Here is a 17,423-nt window from a genome sequence, read left to right as displayed (position 1 = left end):
CAGGAGCCGGGCGGTGGTGACACACGCCTTTAATCCCAGCACTCAAGAGGGGGACCTCTGTGAGTTCAAGGCCAGCCTGGTCTACAAGAGCTAGTTCCAGGAAAGGCTCCAAAGCTACAGAGAAACCTTATCTCAATAAAAAACAAAAAGGAAAAAAAGAAATGAATGAGGACTACAGAGGCTGGGGTGATGCCTTTATGTAAGGAAGCAGACGTTTTCAAATCCAGACTTGCAGTATGTGTGCCTCTTCACCAAGAAGCAAGAAGGACATCTCCTGCCCATATGTCAGTCTCAGTACTATCCCAGGGCATCTTGGAAACTGACTGACACCTGGCCTGAACAAGAAATACCTGAGATGAGGGTAGAACATCCAGCAGTGTTACACTGCAAGAGTACCAAGAGAGCATCAGAAATGTCAAAAGAACACCGCCCAGCTTCACAAGCCTTATCTGAGCACTGCACCAAAACCAATGGCAACTGAATGTAATTCTTTGGAGTCAATAAAAATCCAGCTTTATTCAAAAGTGAGAATTTCCAAAAATGATACAAACGGATAGTTTTGCTTCCACACATACTGATAAATCAAATCAGTAGCTAAATTAAACACAGTAAGTGCCCTGTGCTAATCTTAGAAATGAATAAACCATTCTAAATTCTAAAATTTCAAGGTCATATAAAACCAGAACTAAAGAACTGTGTTCTACAGCACAGGAAAATATTCATATATAGCAATAAATTAAAAAAACAAGGAACCACAAGGAAAAACACTGTGACAACTGGCAAAAATCTGTATGAGATCAGGGCTTAGATGAAATATTGGATTGACCCTAATTTCTGCTAGTAACTGCATCAGAATGGGGAGAACTATAATCAGTTCTAGAAAAGCATATCCAAATATTAAGGGACAGTGGGACATCCTGTCTAGAACCTAATCGCAAATATTTCAGTGGTGTGGGAGGTCCTTCTGTATATGTGTTGCTTTTATTGGTTAATGAATAAAGAAACTGCCTTGGCCTGTGATAGGCTAGGCAGGGGGAAAACTAAACTGAATGCTGGGAGTAAAAAGGTGGAGTCGCAGAGACACCATGGAGCCACCAGAGGGAAAAGACAAAAGATGCAAGCTGCCACCCAGAACCTTGCTGGTAGGCCACGAACCTCATGGTAAAATATAAAATAATAAAAATGTGTTAATTTAAGAGATAAGAGTGAGATAGAAATATGCATTCACTAACAGGCCAAGCAGTGTTGTAACTAATACAGTTTCTGTGTGATTGTTTTGGTTCTGGGCAGCCAGAAATGAACAAGTGGTCTCTCCCAACAGATCAGAAAAGAAGATAGTGGTATGTATACAAATAAAGAGGAAAGTAATACCAGCATGATAAAGTGTTAATAACTGGGCAGTAAGAGCAAATGATAACACAGGAACATCTCTCTATATTCTGCCAAAACTTCAAACTACTGAGAAGTAACCAAGGCAGGCAGAGAATCATAGCATACCTGTCTCCTTATCTGCCGGGTCCGACACTGACTGCACGTCCCGCTGTTCTGATGACTCAGAGTATGCTTCTTCAACGACAGCAGGACACTCGGTTTCAGCCTCTCCCAACTCTCCTTCTATCATAGTGGTGATTCCACGGACAAGATCCAAGAGACAGTGGAAAGCCACAGACATGGCATAGCCTTCTGGTATGGTTGGGGGTTCAACTTTGTCTAGCATTTCTAGGCTGAAATCATGAAAAAAATTAAGGCATTAATGAGAAGACACAGGAAAGAAAACACAGAAAGCTATTTCCATAGTTATAGACTCTAAAAAAAAAACAAAAAAGGATATTCCTGAGCTTGTTTGATTCGGAAAAGGATTCCCTTCCATGTTCTAAACTGATTAGAGGGACTGAAGATGGCTCACGGGATAAAGGTGCTCGCTGCCAAGTCTGATGATCTGAGTTTGATCCCCTGATCCATATGATGAAGGAGGAAACTGACTCCTGTAAGCCGTGTCTCTAATCTCCACACGTGTGTGCACACACATACAATAAATGTACTTTTTAATGTAAAAAATGATTATAAAAATGAAGGCCTGACTGCTACCATAACTTCTTTTTGAGATGTGCTGATATCTTCACTATTTTTGATATGCAATATAAAAGCTAACATAAAATATATTAAAACAGTACAATGCTTCTCAAACTCTTACTTTTAAGATAAAGTGTCATAAAAGATAAAATAATAAAACAAAATAACCGACGAAGAGGAAGATGATTTTACGTCAGAGAAAATATAACTAAGACATCCAGGTCACTAGTGACCTCAGAGACAGCCAGTGTGCAAATAACACTGAGGGACATCTGTGTCGAGTTCAAATCTAGTACATAGGAGGAATTGTTCACAAGACAAGACAATAAATCTTATGTTCTAAATTAGGACAAATGAGGAATTATGGTTCTAAATCCCTCCAAATGGTTACTTCTCAAGCTAACAACACAAAGAATGAGTAATTCAACTGGAAAGAATTAATGACATTGGGCTAATTATATTCACACCCAAAGAAAAAGATGTTAGATCCTACCTCTTGTATATGAAACTAGCTCAAAATAAATCAATAATATAAATATAAAAGAAATTACAAAACTCCTAGAGACATAGGCATAAACCTTCATAAGATTATGCAATATTTAGATATAATACCCCCCAAAAAAACAGTCAAAAAATGAGGTGAAATGACTCTGTCCAGATTTAAAGCACTGTGCTTTGCAGCAGGAAAAGGAGAGCTTATAGAGCTGCAGCAGCTCCCGCAGACCCTGTGGACAACAGAGCCCTAAAAAACATGTCCTTCTAGTCTGCTCTTTTTGCTGCAATAAAACATGATGATTGGAAATAACCAGAAGAGAAAAGGACCTCACTGACTTCTTAAACATTGAAAATACTTTTTCTCACACACAGAGTCCTGAAATTCAGCTATACAACAACTTTCATCTCATATATTAGAGAAATTAGTGTAAAGAAAGATGAATTTGCCAAAAGGGAATTTAATTCTGGAAGAGCTATATCCAAGAGGTCTAAAAATCAAGTCATATAGTTAACTAAGAAGCTACATAAACAACCGAGTCAATTCTTAGGTAAATAAATTCATATTTCTGCTTTATAATGCTATTAACAGCCTACAAACAGAAAAAAACAAAATTTAGTCCTGTTTAGAATCCTTAAAACAAGACAAAAGAAAGTAAGCTCCAAAATGTATAAGCAACATTAATATAATCTAAACAGAAGTATTTTAAAGTTAAATATCATCATCAGTAGTGTTATTTATTATAAAACAATGTTGATACTACTTACTAGGTGGCTTTCGCGCTGCCTTGAACTGTAATAGTCAGGATAGGTATCCAAGTTCCTCTGTATTCAAATGCTGGTAGCAGAGTAACACCTCCACCAATCCCCACCATTCCTGAGCTGGCTGGCGCTGAGACTGGGCCACCAGCATTATTGTTTCCTATTAGACAAGGAGGAAAAGCAAAGATACCAATTTATTGGTTGATTGTAAGTCAATAAATTCCAGTACCTACTCAGACTTAAAGACTACGCTATGAAAACAAGATGTTCATAATTCTCTTTTACCCAGAGAGCCTATTCCTTTACAACAATTTTTTAAACATAAAAGTTATTAGAGAGCCTAGGCAGTTAGGTCTATTGGTAAAGTGTTGGTCACATAAGCATGAGGACCTGAGTTTGCTCCCCAGTACCATATAAGATTTATACACATGTCTCAAAGAAAATAGTGCAAGTTAGGTTATACTGAACCACAGTAAATGAACAAACCCCAGCAACTCAACAGAGCAGCTCCAATATGAATAAACTGATGGATATACAGAGGAGTGCCTGAGTTTGCACCCCAATACCCACAAAACACCTGGGCTTGGTGATGCACACTTACAACCCCAGCACTGGGGAGACAGAAATTGGCAGATCCCAGTGGCTTGCTAACCTGCCAGCCCCGCTTGCTCAATGAGTCCCAGGTCCCAGTAAAAAAACTGTCTCAAAATACAAGAATGACAGTCCTAGGAAATGACAACAAGGTTGACCTTTGGCCTACATACACACACCAGTCCGTGCCTGCACATATATGAACACATACACAGTTCTAAGAACAAACACGAATTTTTAATACTTTATGTTAGACTTCTTCTGGAAAGTGAGAATGAAGAGCTAAAAGGTCATTCAGGCAGTTCAAAGTAGCAGTGAGAACACAGAGAGGGAAGAGAAGCCACACACTGATTTCCAAACTAACTCAAACCATGCGAGACTACTTCTAGTAAGAGATTAAAAGACGTCCTAAGGGTTAAATGTCCAGACTCTTTAAAAGGATCCAACAAAGACTTTTTCAAAAATAAAGATAGCATCTAAACTTTCACCCTATGTAATCAGAGGAAATAAAAGTATATCAGAGAAGAATACCTATTCTGAAAAAGAAAATAAACTAGTTTGCTGTGGTATGGTCAAATATTTCTTTAATATTTAAAAACTCTTTGCTCTCAGCACACTCAGGTGTTTCAAGTTTGTATAGACATAAGACTTCTAATGGTGAGTATTGGAAACGGAGAGAAAATGAAGACAAGTCTGAGCACGACATTACCAGCTTGGTTGGCTGCAGCAGGGTTTCCAGTGGGAGGGACGAGAAACAAAGACTGGATAAAAGACCCCAGCGCGTTCACAATGTCGCGGAAGACCTTGGTGGAATGCTGCTTCATGTCGTAGGACTGACAAAATGACCTGTGAAGAAATTTTAAACATTCTGGGAAAGGCATTTGACTGTATTACAATATTCACATTTTATATAGTAAATATAAATGATTGCTACTATTACAATCCTATATTTGGTGTCACCCATCACACCTGAGTGGTTTCTCTAATTTGGATAGAGACAAGGGTTTAGATTCAACTCAGAAAGAAACACCAAAAAAAAAAAAAAGAAAGAAAGAAAGAAAGAAAGAAAGAAAGAAAAGAAAAGAAAAGAAAAGAAAAGAAAAGAAAAGAAAAGAAAAGAAAAGAAATACTGGCTGTATTTGCTTAGCAGATGATGGCAATCATTACCCATGTGCTTGACTCTCCCAGCTCTTTCCCAAGCTTCCACCTGGTGTGGCAAACACACAAACACCATTTTCTTTAAGAAGCATCACTAACTCTTACGAATAGGTACCCTGCTCTTCTAAACTCAGCAGTGATCAGGCTGGTCATATGACAGAACACTTTACCTTAACAAGTGAGGCTGCACACAGAGCCTGTGTATCGATTCCACGGCAACAGCTCGAAGCCACTGCGGCTTATCTGCATCCAGGAACTTGACCAGCAGTGACAGAAATATTTCACACTCGGTTACCTAAAAAGAATAGGAGGTTTAAACATTTCGTTGAGTCAAAAGAAATGATAATAATGTTGTCAAATCACCTTAACTGGGATAAAACGGTGAATAAGAAGAGTTAGCTGGAAACAGCTGCAGCTTCTCGAACATCTTTCTGCAGTACTGATGAGCTCCAACCCTTGGCTTTGGAAAATGTGATACACATCTTGTCTCTAGTCCTACAAACTGCTCGCAGATGTATGATCTGCACCTCAGTAACACTCTACATGTTATACACTGGATTCCTAAAAAGCAAAGAGGCAGTTTGGTGTGATGGTGCCAGCCTGGGTTACAACAGCAAGACGTCTCAAAGAACAAAACAAAACAAAACAAGAACGGAAAAACAACGAGAAACCTGCAGCAGCTGATGGATGCACAGACACAGGCAGGTGAGGCACGTAGCACGGGGCCTAGTGCTTTAGCCAATGCAGACTGTATTATTAACAACTTCTCTATATAATAAACAATGGCTAAAACATACCAATCATGATTTACCGAGTGACAAACAAAATGAACCAGGTAAATGAACTACTCCTGTGACTTATCTGTCAAGTAAACAGCAGGACGATGGAAGGTAGAACGAAGCTGACTTTGAGATTACTAAATCTAATGGATTCCTCATGAGTGCAGCTAGTAACTGCATGTTTCAGCTGTGGATGCCCCAAAATGAGGCAAGAAACTGGGGAAATAAAGTAGCCTTCAAGATTTTAGCCTCAACAATCAGGAAAGAGAGACAGTTAGATCTCTTCATATCTAATTCTAGAACAGCCAGAAATACATAAAGAGACTGTGATTCTAATAAAGTATTTTAGAGCCAAGCCTTAGCTACTGTTGTTTTCTAATGCCTTCCAGTATCTTTATTAGGTGCTTTAAAAAAGTAGGATGTAATCATAAGGATAAGAGAAGCAACTTCCCAAGAAATGGAAGGAGAAAAAAAGGGGAAGGTAGATTATTATGATAGGAAAAAAAGAGTAGATTATCAAATCTTCTTTAATAGAAAAAAAACAACACTTAATCTCAAAATATTTTCCATTGGTATGAATTTTGGTTTATTGATACAAATTTAAAGTTAATCTTGTTATATGTATATTTCTACTCTTGTTTAAGGTATTATGTTTATACAACTCATCTAAAATGTAATATATAACTAAGAAATAGATTAATAGTCATCTATAATAGTCAAACTTATAGTCATCTTATGTATACAGAGATATATTTCAGATAGATAGGTATTCTTCAAACATTTCAAAGACCTACAGATTATGGCATTTAAAATGTTTTAATAACTTAGACTTTTCATGACAATCTGCTCCTGACAGCACCAATGTATCCAGAGAAGAAGACAGGCACTGAAGAAACTCCCTATGGAGTTTTTTCTCTATGGCAAAAGCTAGCCATATGTGCAAAGAAACTGCCCTTGCCTCAATTGTTGAAAGTTACTGTCCAAACTGGACACAAGATATACAACTATCAAACTTTGCTAAGACAAAGCAGGATGGTCCTTGAGAATTCCCTGCTTCACAGGAAAGTTTGTCAAATATAGTAGGCCTGTAGGCCAACGTTGGATGCCCCAACATACAGAGACTTTTGGTGACTGTCCACAGCCTGATGTCCCTGTCATTATGTAACATTTCATCCTTCTGGTGTCTTTGATGGACTTGAAGACTAGATAGTCATGGTTACAATTTTTCTTAGTTGATGAAAGGGTAAATTAGATATAAAACTTTAGACTCATCAAGATAGGATGGATAATTAAATGTTTTCTCTGACTTTGTCAAATGCAAAGATTTGATAACTGTTTTAATGTATATAATTTTACTATGTTAAAGTTGAAACCTTCCTTTTTTAATTAGACAGAAAAGGGAAAATGCTGTGGTATAATCCTCTGTACACTGTGAATATGTATTATTCTCATTGGTTAATTATAAAGCCGACTGGCCTATAGCAAGGCATGATAAATCTAGGCAGGACAACCAAACTAAGGACTCAAAGAAGGGTGGAGTCGAGGCTGACGCCAGTGAGACACCCAAGAGAAAGATGCTAGGGGACAGGTAAAGCCATGAACCATGTGGCAATACATGGATTAATAGAAACGAGCTAAGTTATAAGAGACAGTAATAAGACTGAGCTATTGGCAGAGCATTTATAATTAATATGAGTCTCTGAGTGATTATTTGATAGTGGCTGGGGGACAAGGAAATTATCATCTACAGGTGTGGGGTAGAGGAGATCCTGTCTTATAAAAAGAAAAAGTCAAAATTATGCAGGTGGAAATTCAAACATCAGATAAATGTTTGACAGCATCAAGCACACATGACAACCTCTGGCTTAGGTGCTAATGGGTTTGTCAGTGACAAATCTTTAGAGAAATGTTAGCACTAAAGTGAAACGTTGGGGCTAGTGAGGTAACTCAGTCAGTCACTGCTTTCTGAGGGAATCATAAAGACCCAAGTTCAACCACCTATACCTACATTAAAAAAAGCAGGGTACAGTGGCTTATGTGATATCTATAACCCCAGTACTAGGGTGGTAGAGATGGGTGGGCAGCCAGCCTAGCCAAATTTGTAAGGTCCAGGTTCAGTGTAAGATACTTTTCAAAAGGTAAGGTGGAGAGACACTGATGGAGACCTCATGTCCACCTCTGACCTGCACACACACAGAGAACATATACACTCACAGAATACACCAAAAACACACAAAAAATGTGAAATTAAAAATTTGTGAAAGGGAGCTGGGCGTGGTGGCGTACACCTTTAATCCTAGCACTTAGAGGACAGAGGCAAACTGATCTCTGTGAGTTCAAGGCCAACCTGGTCTACATAGTGAGTTCCAGAACAACCAGAGTTGTAACACACAGAAACCCTACCTCAAGAAAAAGAAAAAAATAAAGGTGAAAGATTAAATTGGATACGTATGTAAAAACCCATTCTTTCCTTCCTAAAGGAAATCAAGGTCAGAAAAGAGATATGTTAGCCACTTTAAGTTAAAAATTAATTAATTTTTATAAACTCCTTAAGGGCACCTTTAAGAAAAATGGATCTGGAGACCGAGCCAGCGGCGGTGCAGGCGGGCAATGCAGGCCAGGCCAGGCCGGGACCGGAGGGGACTGGCGCGGTGGCAGAGGAAGCAGGCAGCAGGGACCAGCGCGCAACACCGAGAGCAGATCGCCCCACTACAATTAAAGAGAAAGAAAGAGACAACGGAGCGGCGCGGCACAGGCGCCCGCAGACGACAGAGCTGAGCAGTGCAGGCAGGCAACTCAGGCCAGGCCACAGGCTGAGGCTGGGACCAGAGGGGGCTGGCGCGGTGGCAGAGGACGCAGGCAGCAGGGACCAGCGAGCAACACCTAGAGCAGATCGCCCCACTAGAATTAAATCAAAGAGGTAGGCCTTTGGTCCACGAGGGCCCTGGCAAACGGGGAGCCGGGTCCTGTTCCGGACAACCCTTGTGAGGGGTGAGAGGGTTCTTGGCCCCAGGCAGGAGCCAGAAAAAAACGGAACAAGGGCAATTAGTAAGAGAAGCCTCTGGCCAGCAGAAAAACCCGATCCGATTTTAAAAGACCAATTAGATAGCATTGAAAGGAGGAGATGGGCAGGTGCCAAGGCAGAACATCACCCAATAATCTGAAAAACAACATGAAAACGCCAGATCCCAAAGATCTTACAGAAAACCCTAACACAGAAGAAGTGGAAAAAATTGACTTTATTAAAGCAATAGAGTCCCTTAAAAAACATTTAAAAAACACCCTTATAGAAATGGATGAGAAGTATAACAAAAAGTTTGAAGAATTAAGTAAATATGTACAGGAGACCCACAAACAGGTAATGGAAACAGTTCAAGAATTGAAAACTGAATTAGAAGCAAGGAAGAAAACACAAATTGAGTAACAGCTGGATATGGAAAATGTAGGCCAACGAGCAGAGGCTACAGAAACAAGCATAATCAATAGACTACAAGAGATAGAAGAAAGAATCTCAGATTCTGAGGACACCATAAAGAAAATAAATGCACTGATCAAAGAAAACAGCAAAGCCAACAAATTCTCATCACAAAACATTCAAGAAATATGGGACACAATAAAAAGACCAAACCTAAGAATAATAGGAATAGAAGAAGGAGAAGAATCACAGCTCAAAGGCCCAGAAAATATTTTTAACAAAATTATGGAAGAAAACTTTCCCAACATAAAGAAAGATATCCCCTTGAATATTCAAGAAGCATACAGAACACCAAACAGACTGGATCAAAGAAAAACATCCCCTCGCCATATAATAATCAAAACACAAAATATACAGGTTAAAGAAAGAATATTAAGAGCTGCAAAGGAAAAAGGCCAAGTAACCTATAAAGGTAAACCGATCAGAATTACACCTGACTTCTCTATGGAAACCATGAAAGCCAGAAGGTCCTGGATAGAGGTACTTCAAAAGCTAAGAGACCATGGATGCAAACCCAAACTTCTATACCCTGCCAAGCTAGTGTTCACTATCAATGGAGAAAACAAGACATTCCAGGATAAGAACAAATTTAAACAATACGTAGCCACAAATCCAGCTCTACAGAAAGTAATAGAAGGAAAATCGCAACCCAAGGAATCCAACAATGCCAACACTGACTACAATAACTCAGGCATCTAGTGAACCTTCACCAGCACAACTCAAAGAAGGGACACACACACAAACTCTACTACCAAAAAAACAATAAGAATAACCGGAGTAAACAACAATTGGTCATTAATATCACTTAATATTAATGGTCTCAATTCACCTATAAAAAGGCACAGGCTAAGAGATTGGATACGAAAACAGGATCCAACATTCTGCTGTTTGCAAGAAACACATCTCAACCACAAAGACAGGCATCTACTCAGAGTAAAAGGTTGGGAAAAGGTCTTTCAAGCAAATGGTCCTAAGAAAAAAGCAGGTGTGGCCGTACTAATTTCCAACAAAACGGACTTCAAACTAAAATCAATCAGAAGAGATCGAGAAGGACACTTTATACTCATAACAGGAACAATTCATCAGGATGACATCTCAATTCTGAATATCTATGCCCCTAATATAAAAGCACCCACTTATATAAAAGAAATATTACTAGAACTCAAGGCAGACATCAAACCACACACACTAATAGTAGGAGACTTCAACACACCTCTCTCTCCAATGGACAGGTCAATCAGACAGAAACCTAATAGAGAATTAAGAGAATTACTGGAGGTAATGAAACAAATGGACTTAACAGACATCTATAGAACACTCCACCCAAATAGGAAAGAATATACCTTCTTCTCTGCAGCTCATGGAACCTTCTCAAAAATTGACCATATACTCGGAAACAAAGGAAGCCTCCACAGATACAAAAGAATATCAGTGTCCACCTGTGTCTTATCAGATCACCACGGATTAAAGTTAGAAGGCAACAACAATGCTGCCCCCAGAAAGCCGACAAACTCATGGAAACTGAACAATCAACTACTGAACCACACCTGGGTGAAGGAAGAAATTAAGAAGGAAATTAAAGTCTTCCTTGAATTTAATGAAAATAAAGAGACAACATACTCAAACCTATGGGACACGATGAAAGCAGTGCTAAGAGGAAAGTTCATAGCACTAAGTGCCCACTTAAAGAAAACGGAGAAAGCATACATTGGGGACTTAACAGCACACCTGAAAGCTTTAGAAAAAAAAGAAGCAGATGTGCCCAGAAGGAGTAGAAGACTGGAAATAATCAAACTGAGGGCAGAAATCAACAAAATAGAAACACAGAAAACAGTCCAAAGAATCAATGAAACAAAAAGTTGGTTCTTGGAGAAAATCAACAAGATAGACAAACCCCTATCCAAACTAATTAAACAACAGAGGGAGAACACGCAAATAAATAAGATCAGAAATGAAAAGGGGGACATAACCACAGACACAGAGGAAATTCAGAGAATCATTAGATCTTACTACAGGAGCCTGTATGCCACAAAACTGGAAAATACAAAAGAAATGGACATCTTTTTAGATAAGTACCATATACCAAAGCTAAACCAAGACCAGGTGAAAGATCTAAATAGACCTGTTAGTCGCGAAGAACTTGAAGCAGTTATCAAAAATCTGCCCTCTAAAAAAAGCCCAGGACCAGATGGTTTCAATGCAGAATTCTACCAGAACTTCCAAGAAGAGCTAATACCTATTCTCCTTAATGTATTTCACAGTATAGAAACAGAAAAGTCATTGCCAAATTCCTTTTATGAAGCTACAGTTACCCTGATACCAAAACCACACAAAGACCCAACCAAGAAAGAGAACTACAGGCCTATCTCACTCATGAATATCGACGCAAAAATTCTTAATAAAATACTGGCAAACCGAATTCAAGAACACATTAGAAAAATTATCCATTATGATCAAGTAGGCTTCATCCCAGAGATGCAGGGCTGGTTCAACATACGCAAATCTATCAATGTAATCCACCATATAAATAAAATGAAAGAAAAAAACCATATGATCATTTCATTAGATGCTGAAAAAGCATTCGACAAAATCCAACACCCCTTTATGATAAAGGTATTGGAGAGACTAGGGATACAAGGGTCATACCTAAATATAATAAAAGCTATTTACAGCAAACCGACAGCTAACATTAAATTAAACGGAGAAAAACTCAAAGCCATCCCACTAAAATCAGGAACAAGACAAGGATGTCCACTCTCTCCATACCTCTTCAATATAGTGCTTGAAGTTCTAGCAATAGCAATAAGACAACATAAGGGGATCAAAGGGATTCGTATTGGAAAGGAAGAAGTTAAGCTTTCGTTATTTGCAGATGATATGATAGTATACATAAGCGACCCCAAAAACTCTACCAAAGAACTCCTACAGCTGATAAACACCTTCAGTAATGTGGCAGGATACAAGATCAACTCGAAAAAATCAGTTGCCTTCCTATACAGTAAGGATAAGGAAACAGAGAGGGAAATCAGAGAAGCATCACCTTTCATGATAGCCACAAAGAGCATAAAATATCTTGGGGTAACCCTGACCAAGGAAGTGAAAGATCTATATGACAAGAACTTTAAGACTTTGAAGAACGAAATAGAAGAAGACACCAGAAAATGGAAGGATCTCCCTTGCTCTTGGATTGGGAGGATCAACATAGTAAAAATGGCAATTCTTCCAAAAGCAATATATAGATTCAATGCAATCCCCATCAAAATCCCATCAAAATTCTTCACAGATCTGGAGAAGACAATAATCAACTTTATATGGAAAAATAAAAAACCCAGGATAGCCAAAACAATCTTATACAATAAAGGAACGTCTGGAGGCATTACCATCCCTGACTTCAAACTCTATTACAGAGCTACAGTATTAAAAACAGCTTGGTATTGGCATAAAAACAGAGAAGTCGACCAATGGAACCGTATAGAAGACCCTGACTTTAATCCACAAACCTATGAGCACCTGATTTTCGATAAAGGAGCTAAAACTATACAATGGAAAAAAGAGAGCATCTTCAACAAATTGTGCTGGCAAAACTGGATTTCAATCTGTACAAAAATGAAAATAGATCCATGTCTGTCACCATGCACAAAACTCAAGTCCAAGTGGATTAAAGACCTCAATATCAGTCTGAACACACTGAACCTGATAGGAGAGAAAGTGGGAACTACACTACAACAAGTGGGCACAGGAGACCGCTTCCTACGTATAACATCAGCAGCACAGACAGTAAGGGCCTCATTGAATAAATGGGACCTCATGAGACTGAGAAGCTTCTGTAAAGCAAAGGACACTGTCGCTAAGACAGAAAGGCAACCCACTGACTGGGAGAAGATCTTCACCAACCCCGCAACTGACAAAGGTCTGATCTCCAAAATATATAAAGAACTTAAGAAACTAGACTGTAAAAGGCTAATCAACCCAATTATAAAATGGGGCACTGAGCTGAACAGAGATCTCTCAACAGAAGAAGTTCAAATGGCCAAAAGACACCTAAGGTCATGCTCAACTTCCTTAGCGATCAGGGAAATGCAAATCAAGACAACTTTAAGATACCATCTTACACCTGTCAGAATGGCTAAAATCAAAAACACCAATGATAGCCTATGCTGGAGAGGTTGTGGAGAAAGGGGTACACTTATCCATTGCTGGTGGGAATGCAAACTTGTACAACCACTCTGGAAAGCAGTGTGGCGGTTTCTCAGAAAATTTGGGATCAACCTACCCATGGACCCAGCAATACCACTCTTGGGAATATACCCAAGAGAGGCCTTATCATGCAACAAAAATATATGCTCTACTATGTTCATAGCAGCATTGTTTGTAATAGCCAGAACCTGGAAACAACCTAGATGCCCCTCAATTGAAGAATGGATGAAGAAAGTATGGAATATATACATATTAGAGTACTACTCAGCAGTAAAAAACAAGGACTTCTTGAAGTTTGCAGGCAAATGGATGGAAATAGAAAACACTATCCTGAGTGAGGTAAGCCAGACCCAAAAAGAGGAACATGGGATGTACTCACTCATATTTGGTTTCTAGCCATAAATAAAGGACATTGAGCCTATAATTCGGGTTCTTAGAGAAGCTAAATAAGAAGGAGAACCCAAAGAAAAACATATAGGCATCCTCCTGAATATTAACCTTCATCAGGCGATGAAAGGAGACAGAGACAGAGACCCACATTGGAGCACCGGACTGAAATCTCAAGGTCCAAATCAGGAGCAGAAGGAGAGCGAACATGAGCAAGGAACTCAGGACCGCGAGGGGTGCACCCACACACTGAGACAATGGGGATGTTCTATCGGGAACTCACCAAGGCCAGCTGGCCTGGGTCTGAAAAAGCCTGGGTTAAAACCAGACTCGCTGAACATAGTGGACAATGAGGACTACTGAGAACTCAAGAACAATGGCAATGGGTTTTTGTTCTACTGCACGAACTGGCTTTGTGGGAGCCTAGGCATCCTGGATGCTCACCTTACGAGACCTGGATGGAGGAGGGTGGTCCTTGGACTTCCCACAGGGCAGAGAACCCTGATTGCTCTTTGGGCTGACGAGGGGGAGGGGGACTTGATTGGAGGAGGGGGAGGGAAAGGGGAGGCGGCGGTGGGAAGAAACAGAAATCTTTAATAAATAAATAAATAGATAGATAGATAAATAAATAAATAAATAAAGAAAGAAAGAAAGAAAGAAAGAAAACGAACCACAAAATGAAAAAAAAAAAAAAGAAAGAAAAATGGATCTGGGCAGACACTGTTAATGATCCAAAAGACGTACTCAGGTCAGAAGTCAAAGGAAGCAAAGTACAGGATATATTTTAACTCGGTCTTCTCTACTCCTCTATTACCTGAAGAGACTAACTGACAATCACTTACCTTCGCCTCTCAGCAACCTGAAAAGCTGAGCTAGTGAATAGTGGGGACAAAATGGTTGTTGAATACCTTGGGGTTCCCGGAGACCATGTGTGGGAGTATGGGAGGTCAGACACATTTTCATAATACTATTATGATTTGCTATTTTCAATGTAGTTAACACTTGATCTGATAGTACAAAAGCAATGGTATTAGAATGCTTAGCAGGAATCATGGAGGCAAAATCAAATTGTAGTAGCATCATCTTCACTACCATATACAATTAAAGATGTATTCTAACATATATAATATTCTAATATGTATATATATATATATGTTTTATCTAAAAACAATCTGATGCTTAATTTCCACTGCTAACTTGACTGAATTAATAAACACCTAGGGCATTCATGGGGTGCACATTTGGGTTCACGTGTGAGAGTTCCAATGAGAATTAACTAAGGAGAGTTCACCTTGCACGTGGGTGATACCTCCAACAAAAGCTGGGAACCGAGGTGGAATAAACAGGGGAGATGGAGGAGGCCTGAGGTCAGAAGCATGGTCACTGCTTCCTGGCTACTGTAAGGTAAGCAGCCTTTGTGACATCTCCCACAATCATTGACATTTCTGCCTAACTCAGGCGCCAAGTAATATAATCAGCTGGCTAAGGATCAAAACCTGTGAAACCCTGAGCCAAAGAGTAAGTTTTCCCTGCTTTAAGTTGTCAGAGAGACAAGACGCTAATACACACTGCATGCAGTTATATGTACAAACATGTTTGGAAACTAACACTTACCAAAAGACTATAAAACTGCTTGATCAGAACAGACACCACTCTCAGCAAACGCATGCAGATGGGAAAATACGGTTTTTCAACTGGTGCTGGAGAAGATGAAGTGCTGGAACCTTGTCTGAATTTTATATTTGGAGAAAAAAGCTTGATCACAAGAGGGCATACTCTTTCTTTGAGGAGGAAACTGAATTCCTGATGCTGTTTGCAAAGGAAAAGAAGAATTCACTTAGTTTGCAGCATCCTTCCAAGGCACAGCCGCGCTAACTTTAGAACGTACATCATGCAGTCTGCTCACACTCCTCCACCTTCGCTTATTTCCCTCCTATCCTTACAAAGTCTCCCTTCCTTCTCTTTTCAAATCTCTTTCCCATATTCATTGCTTTTTCTTTCGCTTGTTTCCCAAAGACTTTTAACTAGTACCAATTGTGTGATCTGGTTTGAAAATATCAATTAGAGACTGGACACTCACTACTGGGTATACAACTGGAAACGACACCTGCCCCCTCCCAGAATCTGACCATTGCCAATCAGTAAGGTCTCATGCAGCTCTTACCATAACTTAAAGGCTTGAAATGTGCACTGTTCTTAAATGGACTAAACACAAATTGGAAATATTTCAAGAAGATTCTGTTAAGAAAAGGCTTATTTGGGGGGCGGGAGAGATAATTTCACTGATTAAGAGCACTGGCTCTGATTCTGATTTTAGATTTTGAACCCAGGTTTGATTCCCAGCACCCACATAGTAGTAGCTAACAACCATCTCTAACTCCTGTTAGATCTGCTGCCCTCTTCTGGCCACCATGGACACTGCATGCATGTGGTACACAAACATACACTCAAGCAAAACAGCCTTGCACATTACAAAAAAAGAGGAGAGGAAAAGAAACAACTCTAGGCTTGGGGAAATCTGCCTAAATAATTTTGTAAGGTTTAATCTAATAAAATTTTAAAATGTTGGGGGCAAGGAAGAAAGACAGGAAGACGACAGGAGGAAGACAGACAATAAAAACAGAAGATTACTAAATCAAAATGATAACCCCAGTGCGCAGAAGACTGAGGCAGCTGCACTTGTAAAACCCTTGTCAAAAAAGAACAAAAATACTACCAAGAAAACATACCTTAAACTCTCAAAGAGAGAACAAACAAATGTCACAGAGTAGTTTTGTTTGAAGCCTAAGGCTATGTTTTTGCATCTTCAAACATGGAAAAAATACATGTTTATTTCTTGACTTGACAAATATCTATGAGAAACCAACACTAATTTTGTGACGAGACAATATCGATGAGCTTACTTGTAAAAAGACCTGAGGGAAGTCATTGAGGACTGACTCCAGCAGCTCCAGGCCAAAAGTCCGAGTCATTTCGGTCATGCCGACGAGCCAGTAAGGGGCGTCAGCATTAACCAACTGACAAAGGTCCTGGGAAATAAACAGTATCATGGGTTACAATAAAATATGCTTCCACAACTCACAGTTTATGAAACTAGAGAAAAACAAACCTATTTTTCTTAAAAATTAACTACCAGTAAGTAAATCAAATTTTGACAAATTATACGTCCAGAAGATTTCAGTAAATCTATAGAAGCATGTAACTAGACAATAAGCAGATAAGTATGGACAAGCATTAATATTATTTAATAAAGAATAAGCTTCTAATCTTACTTTAATTAAAATGAGTTAGTCATGCCAAATCAGGTAAGGTTTTTGTATATCAGATTACATTATGTAGACAGCAAATTTATTACATAAACTTTCCTCACTAAAGGAATGTTTTTGTAGGATTAGTCATCCCTCATATACTTATTTTTCTAGTTCTGAGTTTAATTTCACTTCCTTAAAGTGAGCCACAGCATTTCACTGTTAGTCAGATTTGCAGTAGATGCAGAAGTCTTTCTTCAG

General features: G+C 39.1%; 1 protein-coding gene across 3 annotated transcripts in view; it reads right to left on the bottom strand.

Moving 5' to 3' along the window:
- Nucleotides 1–17,423, bottom strand: part of Mon2 (MON2 homolog, regulator of endosome-to-Golgi trafficking) — an 82,162-nt gene that overhangs the window by 40,550 nt on the left and 24,189 nt on the right. For all 3 annotated transcript variants that reach the window (XM_050163864.1, XM_050163862.1, XM_050163863.1), the window contains exons 7-12: nt 16,818–16,943; nt 15,529–15,723; nt 5,247–5,371; nt 4,628–4,764; nt 3,334–3,487; nt 1,498–1,724 (exon numbers count right to left, since the gene is read on the bottom strand). In XM_050163864.1, coding sequence (XP_050019821.1) covers nt 1,498–1,724; nt 3,334–3,487; nt 4,628–4,764; nt 5,247–5,371; nt 15,529–15,723; nt 16,818–16,943 — 964 coding nt within the window. The remainder of the gene's footprint in view (nt 1–1,497; nt 1,725–3,333; nt 3,488–4,627; nt 4,765–5,246; nt 5,372–15,528; nt 15,724–16,817; nt 16,944–17,423) is intronic.

The sequence above is a fragment of the Alexandromys fortis genome, unplaced genomic scaffold (assembly GCF_014885135.2).
Source record: "Alexandromys fortis isolate MF-2015 unplaced genomic scaffold, M_Fortis_MF-2015_v1.1 scaffold_125, whole genome shotgun sequence".
Taxonomy (NCBI): Eukaryota; Metazoa; Chordata; class Mammalia; order Rodentia; family Cricetidae; genus Alexandromys; species Alexandromys fortis.
The sequence above is the reverse complement of the archived record's forward strand: the minus strand, read 5'-3'. Positions and strand labels throughout refer to the sequence as shown.